A 20,016-nucleotide genomic window follows, 5' to 3' on the forward strand; every position below is an offset into this window, starting at 1 on the left:
CTCAAGAAAGGAGAAATCACTGTAGTACCCAATGAGAGGAACGAACTCATCCCTACAAGAACGATCACAAGATGGAGGATGTGCATTGACTACAGAAAACTCAATGAAGCTACAAGAAAATATCACTTCCCACTCCCCTTCATGGATCAGATGTTGGAAAGACTTGCAGGACACGCATATTACTGTTTTCTAGATGGTTACTCAGGATATAATCAAATAGTGGTTGATCCGAGAAACCAGGAGAAAACGTCATTTACTTGCCCATATGGAGTGTTTGCATACAGGCGCATGCTATTTGGGCTATGTAATGCTCCTGCAACGTTTTAACGCTGCATGCTTTCTATCTTCTCAGATATGATAGAAAAATTCATTGAAGTCTTTATGGATGACTTTTCAGTATTCGGGGATTCCTTTTCCAATTGCCTAAATCACCTTGCCCTGGTGTTAAAAAGATGTCAAGAAACCAATCTGGTCTTGAATTGGGAAAAATGTCACTTTATGGTGACAGGAGGAATAGTTCTTGGCCATAAGGTTTCTAACAAAGGCATTGAGATAGACAGAGCTAAAGTGAAACTCATTGAAAAATTACCCCCACCAAGTGATGTCAAGGCAATTAGGAGCTTTTTAGGGCATGCTGGCTTTTATAGAAGATTTATCAAATATTTTTCAAAGATAGCCAAGCCCTTAAGCAATCTCCTTGTATCTGATACACCATTTGTCTTTGATGAAAAGTGCATGCTAGCATTCGAAAACTTGAAAAAGAGGCTGTCCTCTACCCCTATCATTTCCCTACCTGATTGGAACTTACCATTTGAACTGATGTGCGATGCATCTGATTTTGCAGTTGGGGCAGTGTTAGGACAGAGAAAAGATAACTTGGTCCATGTGATATACTATGCCAGCAAAGTCCTCAATGACACTCAAAGAAATTATACCACTACTGAAAAAGAGTTGCTGGCAATAGTTTTTGCATTTGACAAGTTTAGATCATACCTCATTGGTGTCAAAGTGATCATTTTCACAGATCACACAGCACTTAAATATTTATTTGCCAAGTAGGAATCAAAACCAAGACTGATAAGATGGATCTTGTTGTTGCAGGAATTCAACATTGAGATCAGAGACAAGAAAAGAGTGGAGAACAAGGTAGCCAATCACCTATCCAGAATCCCTCAGGACAAAAGTGGAACACACGATGCCAGTGTAAATGTGTACTTCCCAGATGAGCAGTTAATGATGGTTCACAAAGCACCCTGGTTTGCAAACATTGCCAATTTCAAGGCAACTGGGGCTTTACCTCCAGAGATCAACAAACATAAAAAAAGAAAGCTCATCAATGACGCAAAATATTTTGTCTGGGATGAGCCATATCTCTTCAAGAAGTGTTCAAATGGAATCCTGAGAAGATGTGTCTCAAAAGAAGAGGGACGAGAGGTCCTGTGGAACTGCCACGACTCGTGCTATGGAGGCCATTTTGGAGGGAAAAGAACTGCAGCAAAGTTGTTACAAAGTGGATTCTTTTGGCCCACCCTTTTCAAAGATGCCAAAGAACTAGTAAAGAACTGCAATGAATGCCAAAGAGCTAGAAACTTATCCAAAAAAAATGAGATGCCACAGAATTTCATCTTAGAACTGGAACTGTTTGATGTGTGGGGAATCAATTTCATGGGACCATTTCCAACCTCATATTCAAACAAGTATATCTTGGTAGCAGTGGATTACGTTTCCAAGTGGGTAGAGGCTATTGCAACCCCAACAAATGATAACAAGGTGGTCATGAACTTCCTCAGAAAGAATATCTTTAGCCGGTTCGGAGTCTCCCGAGCACTCATCAGTGATGGAGGGAGCCATTTTTGTAACAGACCACTAGAAGCTCTCCTCTTACAACACGGGGTGAAACACAAGGTTGCCACGCCCTACCATCTCCAAACAAGTGGGCAAACCGAGATATCTAACAGAGAATTAAAAAGGATTCTGGAGAAGACTGTAGGAGCATCAAGAAAGGACTGGTCGAAGAAGCTAGATGATGCCCTTTGGGCATACAGAACGGCATTCAAAACACCATCGGGATGTCCCCATATCAACTGGTGTATGGAAAGGCCTGTCATTTACCATTGGAGCTGGAACACAAAGCCCTCTGGGCTCTCAAGCTACTAAAGTTTGATAGCATTGCTGCTGGTGAAAAGAGGGTCTTGCAGCTCCAATAAATGGAGGAGTTTAGATCTCAAGCCTATGAAAATGCCAAGATCTATAAAGAAAAGGCGAAGAGAAGACATGACCTCAATCTGACACCCAGGAGCTTCGAAAAAGGACAGCAAGTGCTCCTCTACAACTCCAAATTGAGATTTTTCCCTGGGAAACTCAAATCAAGGTGGTCAGGACCCTTTCTTGTCACAAAGGTCTCGCCATATGGACACATAGAAATCATAGAAAAAAGTTCAAAGAGGGCTTTCACTGTGAACGGACAAAGGCTCAAACACTACATGGGTAACATGGGGGAAAACCCCAAAATGAAGTATCATCTCAACTAATGGAGAAATCGTCGAGCTAGCGACGTGGTGCACGAAATTGTGATTCACACTTTTCACAACTCCGCACAACTAACCAGCAAGTGCACTGGGTCGTCCAAGTAATACCTTACGTGAGTAAGGGTCGAATCCCACGGAGATTGTTGGCTTGAAGCAATCTATGGTTACCTTGTAAATCTTAGTCAGGAGATTAATTATGATTATCAGTTTGAACTGCGAAAAATAAAAGAGCATGAAATAAATACTTGTTATGCAGTAATGGAGAATGTGTTGGAGTTTTGGAGATACTTTATCTTCTGAATCTCTGCTTTCCTACTGTCATCTTCTTCTCGCACGCAAGTTTTCTCCTATGGCAAGCTGTGTGTTGGTGGATCACCGTTGTCAATGGCTATCATCCGTCCTCTTAGTGAAAATGGTCCAGGTGCGCTGTCACCGCACGGCTAATCATCTGTCGGTTCTCGATCATGTCGGAATAGGATCCATTGATCCTTTTGCGTCTGTCACTACGCCCAACACTCGCGAGTTTGAAGCTCGTCACAGTCATTCAATCCTTGAATCCTACTCGGAATACCACAGACAAGGTTTAGACTTTTCGGATTCTCAAGAATGCTGCCAATGGATTCTAGCTTATACCACGAAGATTCTGATTAAGGATCCTAAGAGATACTCATTCAATCGAAGGTAGAATGGAGGTGGTTGTCAGGCACGCGTTCATAGAGTGAGAATGGTGATGAGTGTCACGGATCATCACATTCATCATATTGAAGTGCGAATGAACATCTTAGATAGAAACAAGCGTGTTTGAATAGAAAACAGAAATAATTGCATTAATTCATCGAGACACAGCAGAGCTCCTCACCCCCAACAATGGAGTTTAGAGACTCATGCCATCAAAGAGTACAAAGTTCAGATCTAAAAATGTCATGAGGTACAAAATAAATCTCTAAAAGTTGTTTAAATACTAAACTAGTAACCTAGGTTTACAGAAAATAAGTAAACTATGATAGATAGTGCAGAAATCCACTTCTGGGGCTCACTTGGTATGTGCTGGGGCTGAGACTTGAGATTTTCACGTGCCTAGGCTGTTTCTGGAGTTAAACGTCAGGTTGTAACCTGTTTTGGGCGTTTAACTCCAACTTGTAACCTGTTTCTGGCATTTTACGCCATAATGCAACATGGAACTGGCGTTGAACGCCAGTTTACGTCATTTATCCTTGAGCAAAATATGGACTATTATATATTTCTGGAAAGCCCTAGATGTCTACTTTCCAACGCAATTGAGAGCGCACCATTTGGACTTCTGTAGCTCCAGAAAATCCACTTTGAGTGCTGGGAGGTCAGAATCCAACAACATCTGCAGTCCTTTTTCAACCTCTGAATCAGAATTTTCTCAGGTCCCTCAATTTTAGCCAGAAAATACCTGAAATCACAGAAAAATACACAAACTCATAGTAAAGTCCAGAAATGTGATTTTTATTTAAAAACTAATAAAAATATAATAAAAAGTGACTAAAACATATTAAAAACTACCTAAAAACCATGCCAAAAAGCGTATAAATTATCCGCTCATCACAACACCAAACTTAAATTGTTGCTTGTACCCAAGCAACTAAAAACAAAGTAGGATAAAAAGAAGAGAATATACAATGAATTCCAAAAACATCTATGAAGATCAGTCTTAATTAGATGAGCGGGGCTATTAGCTTTTTGCTTCTGAACAGTTTTGGCGTCTCACTTTATCCTTTGAAGTTCAGAATGATTGGCATCTATAGGAACTCAGAATTCAGATAGTGTTATTGATTCTCCTAGTTCAGTATGTTGATTCTTGAACACAGCTACTTTATGAGTCTTGGTCGTGGCCCTAAGTACTCTGTTTTCCAGTATTACCACCGGATACATACATGACACAGACACATAACTGGGTGAACCTTTTCAGATTGTGACTAAGCCTTTGCTAAAGTCCCCAATTAGAGGTGTCCAGGGTTTTTAAGCACACTCTGTTTTTGCTTTAGACCTCGACTTTAACCGCTCAGTCTCAAGTTTTCACTTGACACCTTCACGCCACAAGCACATGGTTAGGGACAGCTTGGTTTAGCCGCTTAGGCCAGGATTTTATTCCTTTAGGCCCTCCTATCCACTGATGCTCAAAGCCTTTGATCCTTTTTATTGCCCTTGCCTTTTGGTTTTAAGGGCTATTGGCTTTTTGCTCTTGCCTTTTGGTTTAAAGAGCTTTTGGCTTTTTCTGCTTGCTTTTTCTTTTTCTTGCTCTCTTTTTTTTTCGCATTTTTTTCTGCAAGCTTTGTTCTTCACTGCTTTTTCTTGCTTCAAGAATCATTTTTATGATTTTTCAGATTATCAAATAACATTTCTCCTTTTTCATCATTCTTTCAAGAGCCAACAATTTTAACATTCATAAACAACAAATTCAAAAGACATATGCATTTTTCAAGCATTCATTCAGAAAACAAAAAGTATTGCCACCACATTAAAATAATTTAACTATTTTAAAATTCAAAATTCATGTACTTCTTTTTCTTTTTCAGAAAACATTTTTCATTTAAGAAAGGTGATGGATTCATAGGACATTCATATCTTTAAGACATAGACACTTAGATACTAGTGATCATGTAATAAGACCCAAACATAAATAAACATAAAGCATAGTAAATGAAAAACAGGAAAATAAGAACAAGGAGATTAAGGAACGGGTCCACCTTGGTGAGGGTGACGTCTTCCTCTTCTTGAAGAACTAATGGTGCTCTTGAGCTCCTCTATGTCTCTTCCTTGTCTTTATTGCTCCTCCCTCATAGCTCTTTGATCTTCTCTAATCTCATGGAGGATGATGGAATGCTCTTGATGTTCCATCCTTAGTTGTCCCATGTTAGAACTTAACTCTCCTAGGGAAGTGTTGATTTGCTCCCAATAGTTTTGTGGAGTGAAGTGCATCCCTTGAGGCATTAGTGGTTATGGAAAAACAAAAAGCAATGCTTTTACCACACCAAACTTAAAAGGTTTGCTCGTCCTCGAGCAAAAGAAGAAAGAAAGGATGAGAAGAAGAAGAGATAGAGAAGATAGAGGTGTGTGAATGGTTTGAATTTGAGTGGGTGGGTGTAGGTGGGTTTGGAGGAGTAATGGAGGTGATTGGTGGAGGTTATTTTGGGGAAGAGTGTTATGAAAAGGTGTGAAGAGGAGAGAAGAAGAGGTGGGGTAGGTGGGGATCCTGTGGGATCCACAGATCCAAAGGGAACAAGGACTTAACATCCCTGCTCCAATTAGGCATGTAAAATGCCCTCTGTATACAATCCTGGCGTTTAACGCCAGACTGCTGCCTGTTTCTGGCGTTTAACGCCAGGTTGATGCTTGTTTCTGGCGTTAAACGCCAGATAGATGCTTGTTTCTGGCGTTTAAACGCCAGAATGCTCCTCCTCCAGGGTGTGCTATTTTTAAAACTATTTTTCATCCTGTTTTTGATTTTTCAGTAGTTTTTGTGACTCCACATGATCATCAACCTAAAAAAATAACATAACAATAGAAAATAATTAATTAAATAACATTGGGTTGCCTCCTAACAAGCGCTTCTTTAGTGTCAATAACTTGACAGTGAGCTCTCATGGAGCCTCACAGATATTCAGAGCAATGTTGGGACCTCCCAACACACTACAACAAATATGGCCTTTAGCAACGCCAAATTTTGCAATGCCTTAAAACTGTTCTCTTAGATAGTTTTAGACAACGGTTTTTTGTAGTGTTACTATTAAATTCAATTTTTCATTATTTTATAGCAACAAATTAAAACCGTTCTCTTTGACTATTTTAAAGAACGGTTTTATAACCGTTACCATGATTTGTTTTTAAGCAACGGTTTTTTATTGTTGTTTAAATAATTGTACAAAAAGAACGCATAAAAACCGTTGCTAAAATGCTACACTTTAAAACCGTTCTATTAGATGGTCTTAGACAACGATTTTTACAGTGTTGCTGTTGAAGTTCAATTTTTCATTACGTTATAGCAACAAAATAAAATCGTTCTCTTTGACTATTTTAAAGAACAATTTTATAACCATTACAACAATTGTTTATCAAACAATAATTTTCTAATATTATTTAAATAATTATACAAATTAAAAGATACATATAAAAATAATTATAAATAATCATACAAATTCAAATAATTTTTTCTATAAATACTAAATTTATAAAATACTCAAAAACTATTGTTATAAATATATAACAAATATTATTTTTAGAAAAAATAAAATTAAAATAAATTTATAATAAATATTATATATTTTTGAAAATCTAAAATATGAATAAATTGTGATTTTATCTTATTAAGTTTAAACTTTATAATTTAAAAAATTATTCTATTAGAAAATAATTAAAGAGATTAGGAGATAAATTCATTTTGAATAAATTAATATTCTTAAGTAATTTTATTATAATGGAATATTTTGTATAATTTTAGTAATTGAAAAATAAGAAAGAATTGTACAATTTAATTTAAGTAACTTTTATTTTGAAAAAGTGATGATTTATTATTAATTTGAACTCCTTATTTTATAAACTAATTTATTAAGAGTAATTAAATTAGTTTTATTAATATTTGGAGTTTATTCAATTAATATTCTTGTGTAATTTTTATAATTGATTATTTCATATAATTTGAAATTAAAATTCTGGTGACAGAAAATGATAAAAAATTATATCATTTAATTTAAATAATTAATATTTTTGAGTTTAAAAATGTATTTTATAAAATGTGATTAATATATTTATTTATAATTTAAATTATAAATAATTATTTTAGCTCATTGATAAATTAATGAATAAAATTTTATGCATTTTAAAGTAATCTTTACAATATTAAATTTAAATTCTATATTATTATTTTATCTCAAATATTTTTTAAAATTCTTATATTATTAGTATATATTTTATCCTAATTCTAGAATTATCAAATAAAGCCCCAATTTCACAAAATTCCTAACTTTGTTATCTTAAATCCCTAGACACACATACAGAAAAGAAAACAGAAGGAAAAGAGGAAAAGAAAGAAAGGGAAAAGAGAGAAGAAGGGGGAATCGGGGAAGAAGAAGGGAAGGAAAGGGAGAAGAGCGCGCCGTCACTGCACCCTGCCCGCCTGCCGCCGCCGTTCCATGGAGCCGCCGCCATTGTCGCGCGAACCGGAGGGTGTGGAGATGGAGAAGAGTGTGCGCGAGAGAGGAGTAGCCACCTTCGTCGAGGACTCCATCACCGCCACTGAAGGTCCTGACCGTCGAGCTCGTCGTCGCCGTCGTACTTCCCATCACTGCTGCCACTAAAGAGCTCGAAGAGAAAGAAAGGGTTCGCGCGGAGAGAGAAACACGATGAGGGAGGAGGAGGTTGCCTCTGTTGCTGCCAAGCCGTCGCTGGCGGGGTTGGGTTCGCCGTCGCTGTTGAGCTGTGCGCCGCCGTTGGTATTTGGATCGCCACTCTGTTTCAGCTGCAACTCGCCACTGTAATGGTGAGCTTTACCCTGTTTCTGATTTCTCTTTGCTCGCCTAAGTTATCCCGTTGTTGCTGTGAGGGTTATTGTTAAAGTGTTTATGTTAACTGAAGCTGTTGCTGTGAGTTACTTTGCTGTTGCCTAATATTGATTTTAATGTTGATTTGGTATAATGTTGTTCTGATGTTGATTTGGTAACTAGTAATTTGGAAATGCTGTTGTGATTTTATTTTGATTTTAATATTGATTTAGTATGTAACTAGTTCTCTGGCAATGCTGCTTTGATTTTGTTTTGATTTTAATATTAATTTGTTATAATACTGTTATGATTTTGATTTGCTAACTAGATCTCTGAAAGAACTTATAAGTGGTATCGAATTAACCATGAAAATTTTGTAGCCATCAGACATGGATGTACGTATAGATCTCTGAATTAAAGCTTACTTGTGTATATAAGGTAAGATTGGGCTTTCTCAACCCAAGTGCTGCATATAGGATTGCATTAACTTTAATACTTTCTAGCATTTGTGTAGTTTTGATTAAATTATCAAAGTTTGGTATTTGCTTTACTCTGATTGCTTTCTTGTATTCTTGATTATTTTGTAAAGATTCTTGAAATGGACACCTATAGATACCACGGGCACTCTATGTCTGATCCTGGCAGCACATACTGTACATGTGACGAGATTTCCAATGAGAGACAAGTTTGTCACACTACTGAGCAAAGCATATAATGTGCTGTTATTTTAATATCATGGAGTTCTTTCTCAAATTTGTCTCTTGGTTAATATGATTATAGGAGCGTGATCTAATTGAGAGAGTGAGGAAGCTATTATTGGCTCATGACATTGCTTCTGAAAAGGAGCTGAAGGTAATCAAAAGAAACTAGACTTCTTACTTTATTCTTCCGATGTGAAGTATGATAATTTTAAGGCTTGGTTATGTATAATACTATGACTTCTATATTGATGACATCTTTGCCAAATTTACCATGCCTTTTTTATTTTTTATTTCTTTGAAGATAGTTCATGGATTAAACTTTTCTTTATTATGATGTAAGGTATCAGACTTAACTTAAAGAATTATGGGCTACGTTATATTTTTTGTGGCTTCCAATTCATGTTTACCCCACTTTGGAGTTTGTAAATGGATTCGAGTCCTCTCATAAGGATTATAGATCTTATTATAGTAAGTACTGTTAAATTGAGTTATATTCTGCCTATAACTATTTCTGCTATGTGTAGAAGGTGCCTATTTTGTGAATTACTAGTAGTATTCATTGTTTTCTTTTAAGTTTCCAATTCAACTAGAGTTTAAGAAGATTTGTAGTTGGAACGTGCAAGTATATATTTTGATATTCTAGGGGTCAGATAAAACATTTTATTTTAAGTACTATGCTGAACATATTCAATTGATCTTCTCCTTTTAGGACATTGATGAAAGAGTATGAAAGGGTTGCGCTTCATCTTGATAAAGTTAAGCTGGTTTGTAGTTTACTCTTAAAAGCTTTTTACTGCTGTTTGGAACCAAATGCACGATTCTTTTTAAGGATATCATTTAGCTTTTCTAGTTATTTGATTTTAGCTTAACTGATTACAAAGGAATTACTTTGAGAATTTTTTGAATGTGCTATTGTTTCAAACTTCAAATTAGAGCAGGTATTGTTATGATACTTCCAAGTACATAGTAATGGTTATAAATTAGAAACATTTACTTGATAATTTAATAGTCTATCATGTTAAATCTTTCATGTAGATATATGGCATTTTGATATGGATTTGCGTGTACTGATAGGTCTTACGGAGATTAATTGATGTTCAAAAAGCAAAGGCCTGTGCATCAAAAGATGACCCTTTGGAGTTATGCTCACATGTGACAAAAGTTACTCTTGTGACTGAGGTGATGCTTTCTCTACTCTAGTCAAATGTTGATGGCTACATGAAAATAAGATACATGAGTATAGCATGTTAACAAAAAAATCCAGTTATTTTATCCCCAAAAACAAAATGCAGTTAGTATTGATGGTTCACTTTATTTTATTTTGGATATTTTATACATTTCCTACCATTATGATTTGCAACTTGGTCTGTGCGATGGTTCGCTTTAGTTTGCCTATGTCTTTGGTATGAACTACAGTGGCTGTAGAATTCCTATGTACATAATCATCTTGATGTGATATTAAAACCATTATGTACTCCCAAGTCTCCAACATCTCTTTCAATTCATGAAAAGAGGGTTGGGTTAGGTTAGGTATGTTAAATCCTGTCATTTGCAATTGAGAACAAAACAGGTAGACCTTGTTTTGTCATTAGTTACTTTGTTGATTGATTTTTTTCTCTTTAATGAGATTTTGTTCTAAGCAATGTTAGGAGAAAATAGTTTTGTGTCGTCATCGGTTACTGCTCTGTAATCCATTGCTGTTCCGTGCTCTCCTCTCCGCTTGCGTCCGCTACGATGTCCCCCACTTGGTCTGCTGAGGTTCGGTTACGGTATGCGTTTGGATTAAGCTTATTTTCTATTATAAATCAAAGAGTCATTTAGCTGAATATGTTCTCTTTGTGTAAAAAGTTAAGCATAGAACTTTTGTTTTAATTCAATTTAGTTTGAAATTAAAAGAGTCATTTAGTTGAACATGTTCTCTCTGTGTAAAAAGTTAAGCTAGAAGTTTTGTTTTAATTCAATTTAGTTTGAAATTAAGCTAAGTTGTTTTATTGAGTATAATGTTAATGTTAATGGTTGTTTCTTAATTGCTAGTTGGTTTATTTTGTTTCTTAATTGCTAGTTGGTTTAATTTCTAATTGGTTGATTATCTCAATGGATGTCTTAGTGTTTCACAAAATGAGTATTTAAATCATGGTAAATATTTAGGGACAAAATTTGTTTGATGACTTGGCTGAGGACATTCTCGGTGGCAGCAGACTTGGAAACAAATTCTACGACTCTTCTAAGAGCCAAGTCCTTAGGAGTTCCTCAATAGATAAAGAGAGAGCAAACGATGTTGCTGAATATCAAAGTTGTGGTATGCTTTGTGTTGCATGTTTCTCTTCTTTGCTTCTTGTAGTTTGCATTTTGTTTGATGCTAATCAATGTTCTTTTAATTACTTTCGCAGTTACATGTTGATTGAGAATGCTACTTGCTGCAGCAAGTTCTTAGTCGGTAATGGCTTAGCTAGTGTCAACGTGTATAGATTTTAAACTTTTAAATTTTTTGAGTGTGCAAACAATGAATTAATTGATTCTAATTTGGATTTGAATTTAGTTTGGTACATTTTAAGTTGTAAAATGATGCAAAGCAATGAGTATTACTTTTCTTTATTATGTATATTTTTCTTTAATCAAACTTCAGTGACACAAAAATTTGTCTGTAAATCAAATTTAATGGTAAATGTTCAATTAGTTTTTTTAGTGATTTGATTCAAATAGTTAAACTTATTTATTGACAGTAAATTAAAATAGTTAGAACTAATTTCAATGCAACATGAGAAAACTATTGTAAATAAAGAATTATATAATTACAAAAAACCGTTGTGAAAAGTCACAAAAGACAATGGTGTTAAAAGCATTGTCAAAGACAACTACAAAATGGCATGCAATTAAAACTGTTGCAAAAAGAAACACCAAAGGCAATGCTTTTAAACCGTTGTCTTTGTGAATAATAAAACTACAACAGCTTAAAACCGTTGCCTATTCAGTTATGGTTTTAAACCGTTACATCATAAAAGACAATGGTTTTAAACTGTTGCCTATTCAGTAACGGTTCTAAACCGTTCTTTAAAACTTGTTGTCAAAACCGTTGTCTATGTTAGTAACTATGGCAACGGTTTTTTAGTTGCCGTTGCCTTAGATAAAAAACCGTTGCCTTTGAGCATTGGTAACGGCCGCATATACCACAGGTGAAAAACCGTTGCCAAAGCGTTGCCTAAAGTTTTAGGAACGGTTTTCTGATCTATGGCAACGGTTTTTGACCGTTGCGAAAACCCTTATTTGTTGTAGTGACACCAAACTTAGAGTTTGAATGTGGGGGTTCAACACCAAACTTACAGTTTGACTGTGGGGGCTTTGGTTGACTTTGCAGTGAAAGAAGCTTTTCATGCTTCCTCTCCATGGTTACAGAAGGAGAACCTTATGTCTTATAGTTTGCAATGTCTGCAAACCACAGAGCTTCCTGAATAGCAAATAATTGCTCATCCGGAAAGGTTTCAGAGATCTCAGTAGGAGGGAGGGATGCTCCTGCAACTGGTTCTATCCGGGACAGGTGATCAGCTACTTGATTTTCTGTCCCTTTTCTGTCTCTTATTTCTATATCAAACTCTTGCAGAAGCAACACCCATCGTATGAGCCTGGGCTTTGAATCCTGCTTTGTGAGTAGATATTTAAGAGCAGCATGGTCAGTGTACACAATCACTTTTGATCCTACTAAGTATGATCTAAACTTGTCAATGGCATAAACCACTGCAAGCAGCTCTTTTTCTGTGGTTGTGTAACTTTTCTGGGCATCATTTAAAACACGGCTAGCATAATAAATGACATGCAGAAGCTTGTTATGCCTCTGTCCCAGTACTGCACCAATGGCATGGTCACTGGCATCACACATTAGTTCAAATGGTAATGTCCAGTCTGGTGCAGAAATAACTGGTGCTGTGACCAGCTTAGCTTTCAGAGTTTCAAACGCCTGCAGACACTCTGTGTCAAACATAAATGGCGTGTCAGCAGCTAGCAGATTGCTCAGAGGTTTTGCAATTTTTGAAAAATCCTTTATAAACCTCCTATAGAATCCTGCATGCCCCAGAAAGCTTCTGATTGCCTTAACATTGACAGGTGGTGGTAATTTTTCAATTACCTCTACCTTAGCTTGATCCACCTCTATTCCCTTGTTCGAAATCTTGTGCCCAAGGACAATCCCTTCAGTCCCCATAAAGTGACATTTTTCCCAGTTTAAAACCAGGTTAGTCTCTTGGCATCTTTTCAGAACCAGTGTCAGGTGATCAAGACAAGAGCTGAATGAGTCTCCATATACTGAGAAGTCATCCATGAAGACTTCCAGAAATTTTTCCACCATATCAGAGAAAATAGAGAGCATGCATCTCTGAAAGGTTGCAGGTGCATTACACAGCCCAAATGGCATCCTTCTGTAGGCAAATACTCCATATGGACATGTGAATGCTTGATAAACCGCTATTTCATGGTTTATCTTGTGCTCAATTGAGTGGATTTTATCAACTCTTTACCCACTTATTTATACTATTTGCATGGTTTTACATTTGCCTTCCTAACTATGTGCTTTGATTGAAAACATGCTTCTTTGGCCTTTATATTGCTAATATTAATCCTCTCTTATCACCATTAGATGCCTTGATATGTGTGTTAAGTGATTTCAGATATTACAGGCAGGAATGGCTCAGGGGATGGAAAGGAAGCATGCAAAAGTGGAAGGAATACAAGAAGTTGGAGAAATTGCAAAGTTGTCTAGCCTGACCTCTTCGCACTCAAACGGCTATAACTTTAGCTACACAGATCCAAACAATGCGGTTTCAGTTGCGTTGGAAAGCTAACGTCCGGGGCTTCGATTTGATATATAATATGCTATAGTTGCCCTGATTCTAGGCGACGCAAACGCATGATCCACGCAGACGCGTCGCATCTGCGAACTTCAATCCGCGCGGCCGCATGGGCGACGCCTCCGCGTCACTTGCCCGCGACCTGAACGTACCAGAATACGCTGGGAGCAATTTTTGGGCTGTTTTTGACCCAGTTTGCGGCCTAGAAAATACAGATTAGAGGCTATAAAATGGGGGAATACATCCATTCATCAGGAGGCTCTCACATTCACAATTTTAGGAGTAGATGTAGTTTTTAAAGAGAGAGGTTCTCTCCTCTCTCTTAGGATTAGGATTTAGGACTTCTCTTAGTTTTAGGAGTGACTCTCAATCCCAGGTTCTTTATTTTTATTTATTTTCTTAATTTAATTTATGAACTCTTCCATGTTACATTTGATATCTTTATTAGAGTTAATTGAGGTATTTCAGATTTATGATTGCTTTCTTTTATTTATATAAATAATTTAGATCTTTTCCTTTTGGCTTTGGTTGAGTCATTCGAGACTCTTGAGTTATCAAACTCATTGTTAATTGAAAATTAGAATTCTTTAAGAATTAATTCGAGTTCCACTAACTCTGACTTTTCCCAAGGAAAGACTAGGACTTGAGGAATCAAAATTAATTCATCCACTTAACTTACCTTCATAGTTAGAGGTTAACAAAGTGGGAGAAAAATCCAATTCTCATTACAATTGATAATGGTAACTAGGATAGGACTTCCAGTTTTCATATCTTGCCAAGAGATTTTATTATTATTATTTTATTTTACTTGTTACTTAACTAACTTTTTACCTTGATCCAAAACCCCCAATTTACAAACTCATAACCAATAATAAGAACATACCTCCCTGCAATTCCTTGAGAAGACGACCCGAGGTTTAAATACTCGGTTATCAATTTTAAAAGGGGTTTGTTACTTGTGACAACCAAAACGTTTGTACGAAGGGATTTTTGTCAGTTTAGAGACTATATCTACAACGCGACTATTTTTATGACATTCTTTACTGGCAAAAATCCTAACGTCAAAATGGCGTCGTTGCTGGGGAATTGCAAATGTGTGCCTTATTATTGGTTATTGTAAATATTTTTTTTATTTTTGCTTGTTTTTTTGTTTTTATTTTTGCTTTTTCTTAAGTTAAGAGGTTATTGGTTTTTATTTTAAAATTTTTATTTTATCTTATCAAATTTCAAAAATTCAAATTTAAAAATTTTCAAAATTCAAAAATTTAAAATTCAAAATTTCAAAATTTAATTTTCAAAATTTAAATAACCTCTTAATTTAAATTTGTTTTTATTTTTTATTTGCTACTATGAACTCTCACCCCTTTGGCTATGAGTCTGGTTATAATTATGTTGCAGGAAGAAGAAATTACAACGAGAACAGGCATCAAGGTTGGAACAATCAAAGATGGGAGGAGCCACAAGGATTTGATCAACCCTTATGGCAACAACCACCTCCAATGGACTATCAACAACCACCACCATATGCCTATGAACCCTTTCTTCAACATAACTTTGGACCACCACACTCACAAGCCCCCTTTCCGCCATTCACCTCCATATAACCCCAACCCTTAACCACCATACCAACCACCTTATGAGCCATATGAACCATATATAGAACCACCCCAATTCCAACTCAATTACTCACAAGAACCACCACTTCAATATTCACCATCTCCATATCCATCAATCCAAGAGCACTATGATCCTATTTATGAAAGCCGAGTGCATCAAGAGGCAAAGGATCGTCTCAAGGAAATAGTGGATCGATGTCAGGCAACCATTCATCAATTGGGGCAAGCAATAATGAGTCAATTAGCTTCCCGACGTTCGGACACTCAAGGAATCTCCATGGCTTCATATGGACAATCTAATGAAGAACGTAGTATGAAGGAGATACTAGAAACTCCAGTGAACAGTACGGAGCATGACTTTATACTGGAACAAGTAGAGGAAGCCGGGATTATTGAAGAAGAAGAATTGGTTGAAGACTTAGGAGATGCAGAACCTCCATGGGAAAGTCCAGTCATAAAACCCCCTTCCAAGACGTTTGAAATTGATGCTAAGGAGGGTATACAACCTCCAAAGCATATGACAGTTAAAGACTTGGAAGAGGTTGATCAAGAGATGGAGATTCAAGAAGAAGAAGCACAACCTCCCATGCCCTTGGAAAGCAATGAAGAGGAGATTGAATTGGAAGAAAGCTACCAAGAGGAAGAGGTTGAAATTGAAGAAGCTTGCAAGGAGGTGGTAATTATCAGAGAAGAGCACAAGGGAGTGGAGCTTGCAATTTCATTGAAAATACCTCCTCCTAAGTTGCCATCATCCTTCACAACATTCAAGTGGGTAAATTTCATATCTCTTAGCTTTCTAATCCCACTTGAATATGGGCTACTAGAGACGGATGGTCAACTTAGAGCTCTTTGTGGCATTAAGAGTAAGAGAAAGATGGTCAGTGGTAAGAATTGTCTTGCAAGGTTCATCATGGTTGGAAGCTTTAAGTTTAAATGCAAAGGTTGGTGTAAAGTTCAACTGAATGGGTCTAGGAAGTTGTTTGGCCGCTTACGTGAGAATTCAGACTGCTTACCACCCAGATGGAACAATATTGCTCAACCAAAAGACGGGTGCAAGGGCAAGGTCTGGGACCCCGGAATCCATTCTATCAATAACCACTCTTGGGGCCTGGTCACTTGCTTTAACTTACTTGAAGGCTTTCTGCGCCTAGTTTGGGATCCCGGAGGTTACTGGAGATACAAACATTGGTGGAGATTCCTGGATGAATTCAAGCACAAGCCACCATAACAGGAAGCTCACCAAATGTCCAACTTAAGGACTCTAACTAAAAGTGCTAGGTGGGAGACAACCCACCATGGTATGATCGTCCTTTTTCATTTTTATTTAATTTTATTTGTTTTTGAGTTTCATTTTATTTTATTATATTGAACCTGGAGTTTTGCATCACATTCATATTAACACTGCATTCTGCATTTTTTTTCAGATTATCAAAAAAAAAAAGCGAGCACGCGACGCGACCGCATCAGTGACGCGTCCGCGTCGCAAGGAGATGGGAGACAATATTAATATGAACAGAGAGTTTCGCAGGAGCAGCGCTGGAGGCGTGCCAATGGCACAAATCACCCCACGCGACCGTGTTGCTGACGCGACCGCGTCATATGGGAATAATGGCCTCCCACGCGACCGCGTCACCCACGCGGCCGCGTGACCTGAAATTGGCGTAAACAGGGTGCATGGCAGAAAGTTGAGCTGGAGTTGGGCTGGACTCGTGCTGGAAGCCCAAGCCTCACCACGCGAACGCGTGCCCCACCTGTCCGCGTCGTTTTTAAAAGATGGCCATTCACGCGATCGCATGCCCCACGCGATCGCGTCACCCAGATTTTTGGCAAAAGAGTTTCGAACAGAGAGTTGCGCGACCGCGAGGCTGCACTTGCGCCAATCGCACAAAACAGGCCACGCAATCGCGTGACCCACGCGTCCGCGTCACCTGACCTTATCACGCACCACGCGACCGCGTCACTCACGCGTCCGCGTCATAAGCGGCGCACAGAATATCCAGATCAGCCAATTTTCTTATCTTTTCTTCTCTAATCCTTATTTTTCTTATCTTTTCTTATTTCTTTCTTCTTCCCTTCTTATCTTCTTTCCCTTCTCATTCTTCTTATTTTTCTTTTTATTTTATTTTAATTTATTTGCATACTTTCATTCATTGCATTATTTTCATTGGTGTTAGAAATCTATTTGGGTCATTATTTCTATATTTTACTTGTGGATTATTAGAAGAATTATTTGACAATTATATATATATTTTTAAAGGGTTGCTTGCATGTTCAATTTATTATTTTCATTAGATTATTTACCATGCATGCTATGTGTTTGTGAAAACGCCGGTATGGCATTATGCACTTCTCTATTTTACTTTATACTATTCAATGCTTGCTTTTCATAAACTCCATTTACTATTGTATTAATTGAAATTAATTGTCAATACAAACATGATGGTTTGTTACGAGTAATGCTTGATCTATGCTACTCATGCCCTTTGCTGGCATGCCAATAAACACCTTGCATTCACTTGTCCTTATATGCACTAGCTATTTTCCATTGATGGCTTTTCACATGTACTCGCGAGCATGTGTTAATGTTAGTTATATCTTAATGTGCATCCATCACCACCCTTCCCGCTCTCTTCCTTGCTCTAACCCTTAGCTTTATAAGTCACTTCCTTTTTCCTTTTTCAGGATGGCCACCAAGAAGGGTAAAGAGAAAGCTACTCCCAAACTACCGGCAAGGAAAGGAACAAAAAGAGCCCCAGCTGAGGAACCACAACCCCCGTCCACTTGCAAATCTCAGCATGCACCGAGGACGGTGCAATCTTTAAGTGTGGGGAGGTCGATACCGATCTCCATGGGTTAGTTACTCCTCTATGTCAACACCAATGATTTATTTTCCTTATTCATTGTTGCATTTGCATGTTTGATTGCATATTTGTTTAATTTTTTGCATATTTTACCACTTGGTTGAAGTAATATTTTCTTTTTCAAGAAAATTTTTAGAGAATTTCACTAATTTGAATAAAAATTTAATGTTACACTTGTTTGAAGAGATATTATACTAGAACATGGTTTAGAACTCCAACACACAAAACCTGTGAGATTTTTGAGCCTATTTGAATTGGTTGCATTTTATCAACCAAAATTCTGTTTTAGTGTGTATTTTTCTCTCTAAAATTGTAATCTTTGTCTTGCTTAATTCTATATTTCCATGGTTTGATGTATGCATTCACTTACATGATTGAGGCCTTTGTTTCACTGAGCTTACATACCCATATGGCCTTACCTTTCATTATCCTTTGCAAACCAACTTGAGCCTATTTTACCCCTTTGTTCTTTACTTTAGCACATCATTAACTCTAAGTGAAAAACAATAATGTCTTTAATTTGAATCCTTGGTTAGCTTAGACTAGTGAAAGTGCTCATGAATTAAGTGTGGGGAAAAGTGGGTTTGAAAATGTTTGGTTTAAGAATTGGGTGTTATATATCTTTATGAAAATGTGAAAGAAATAGGACATGTTCATGCATTCAATAAATTAATCATATGCATTGAGAAAAACAAAAAAAAAAACAAAAAAAATAAATATATATAAAAGAAGAAGAAGAAAAAGAGAGAGAAAAAGAAAAGAAAAAGAGCAATTAATAAAAGGGGACAAAATGCCCCAAAGTAAGTAGTGAAAACAATGCATATGAGTTGTACTTGAAATTAGAATGCATGAATATGTGGAAAACATGGTTGATGGATAGTTAGATTTTTGTATTGTGATTACATGGATTGTCTAAAGTTAGGTGGAAAGTTTAAGTTAATTAAGGATTCAGATTTTAGTCCACTTGGCCAAATACAATCCTACCTTGACCCTAATCCCATTACAACCCTTAAAAGACCTCTTGATATGTGTATCTCTGCATTAAATTTATGTTGATTGTTAGATGAAGAGCAAGCCTTAGAAAGCAAGATTAGTAGAGGATTGAGAGAATCGAACCTTAAACACATGAGTGATTAGAGTGTATACACTACCAGTGAGGGTTCGATGCTCGATTCTTTGTTCCCTGCTTTCATGAGCTATTTTCTTCTTGCAAGTCTATTTGTACTTCATTTTCATGATTTGAATTAGTGAAATCCAGTTCATATTTATTCTTGGAGAATTTATTTACTTTTAAACCAAGTAGGAAGAAGCATTTCACATTTAGTTTCATCCATATAGATAGGATTGCATTTCATACATTCTAGAATTCCTCTTCATCTTTATAGTTTCTCTTTAGCTTAGCATGAGGACATGCTAGTGTTTAAGTGTGGGAAGGTTGATAAACCGCTATTTCATGGTTTATCTTGTACTCAATTTAGTGGGTTTTATCAACTCTTTACCCACTCATTCATACTATTTGCATGGTTTTATATTTGCCTTCCTAACTATGTACTTTGATTGAAAACATGCTTCTTTGGCCTTTATATTGCTAATATTAATCCTCTCTTATCACCATTAGATGCTTTGATATGTGTGTTAAGTGATTTCAGATATTACAGGGCAGGAATGGCTCAGGGGATGGAAAGGAAGCATGCAAAAGTGGAAGGAATACAAGAAGTTAGAGAAATTGCTAAGCTGTCCAGCCTGACCTCTTCGCACTCAAACGGCTATAACTTTAGCTACAGAGATCCAAACGATGCGTTTCCAGTTGCGTTAGAAAGCTAACGTCCGGGGCTTTGATTTGATATATAATATGCTATAGTTTCCCTGACGCTAAGTGACGCGAACACGTGATCCACGCGGACGCGTCGCATCTGCGAACTTCAATCCGCGCGGCCGCATGGACGACGCCTCCGCGTCACTTGCCCG

At 36.9% G+C, this 20,016-nt stretch overlaps 1 protein-coding gene across 1 annotated transcript; it reads left to right on the forward strand.

Annotated features, from left to right (window-relative positions):
- Positions 1-8,630: 8,630 nt before the first annotated feature.
- Positions 8,631-11,134, forward strand: LOC107628320 (pyruvate dehydrogenase E1 component subunit alpha, mitochondrial-like). The gene is made up of 4 exons (XM_021115810.2): positions 8,631-8,717; positions 8,813-8,884; positions 10,882-11,032; positions 11,124-11,134. The coding sequence occupies exons 1-4, from the start codon at positions 8,631-8,633 to the stop codon at positions 11,132-11,134; spliced, it is 321 nt and encodes a 106-aa protein (XP_020971469.1).
- The last annotated feature ends 8,882 nt before the right edge of the window (positions 11,135-20,016 follow it).

Source organism: Arachis ipaensis, chromosome B2, assembly GCF_059453495.1.
Source record: "Arachis ipaensis isolate K30076 ecotype BB chromosome B2, ASM5945349v1, whole genome shotgun sequence".
In the NCBI taxonomy this organism is placed as follows: Eukaryota; Viridiplantae; Streptophyta; class Magnoliopsida; order Fabales; family Fabaceae; genus Arachis; species Arachis ipaensis.

What these genes read in the sequence shown, in the direction of transcription:
- LOC107628320 (XM_021115810.2), top strand. Translation starts at nt 8,631, where the DNA reads ATGGACACCTATAGATACCACGGGCACTCTATGTCTGATCCTGGCAGC. An exon ending in AGATTTCCAATGAGAGACAA is followed by an intron (nt 8,718 to 8,812) that starts GTTTGTCACACT and finishes ATATGATTATAG; the next exon opens with GAGCGTGATCTAATTGAGAG. An exon ending in CTTCTGAAAAGGAGCTGAAG is followed by an intron (nt 8,885 to 10,881) that starts GTAATCAAAAGA and finishes GTAAATATTTAG; the next exon opens with GGACAAAATTTGTTTGATGA.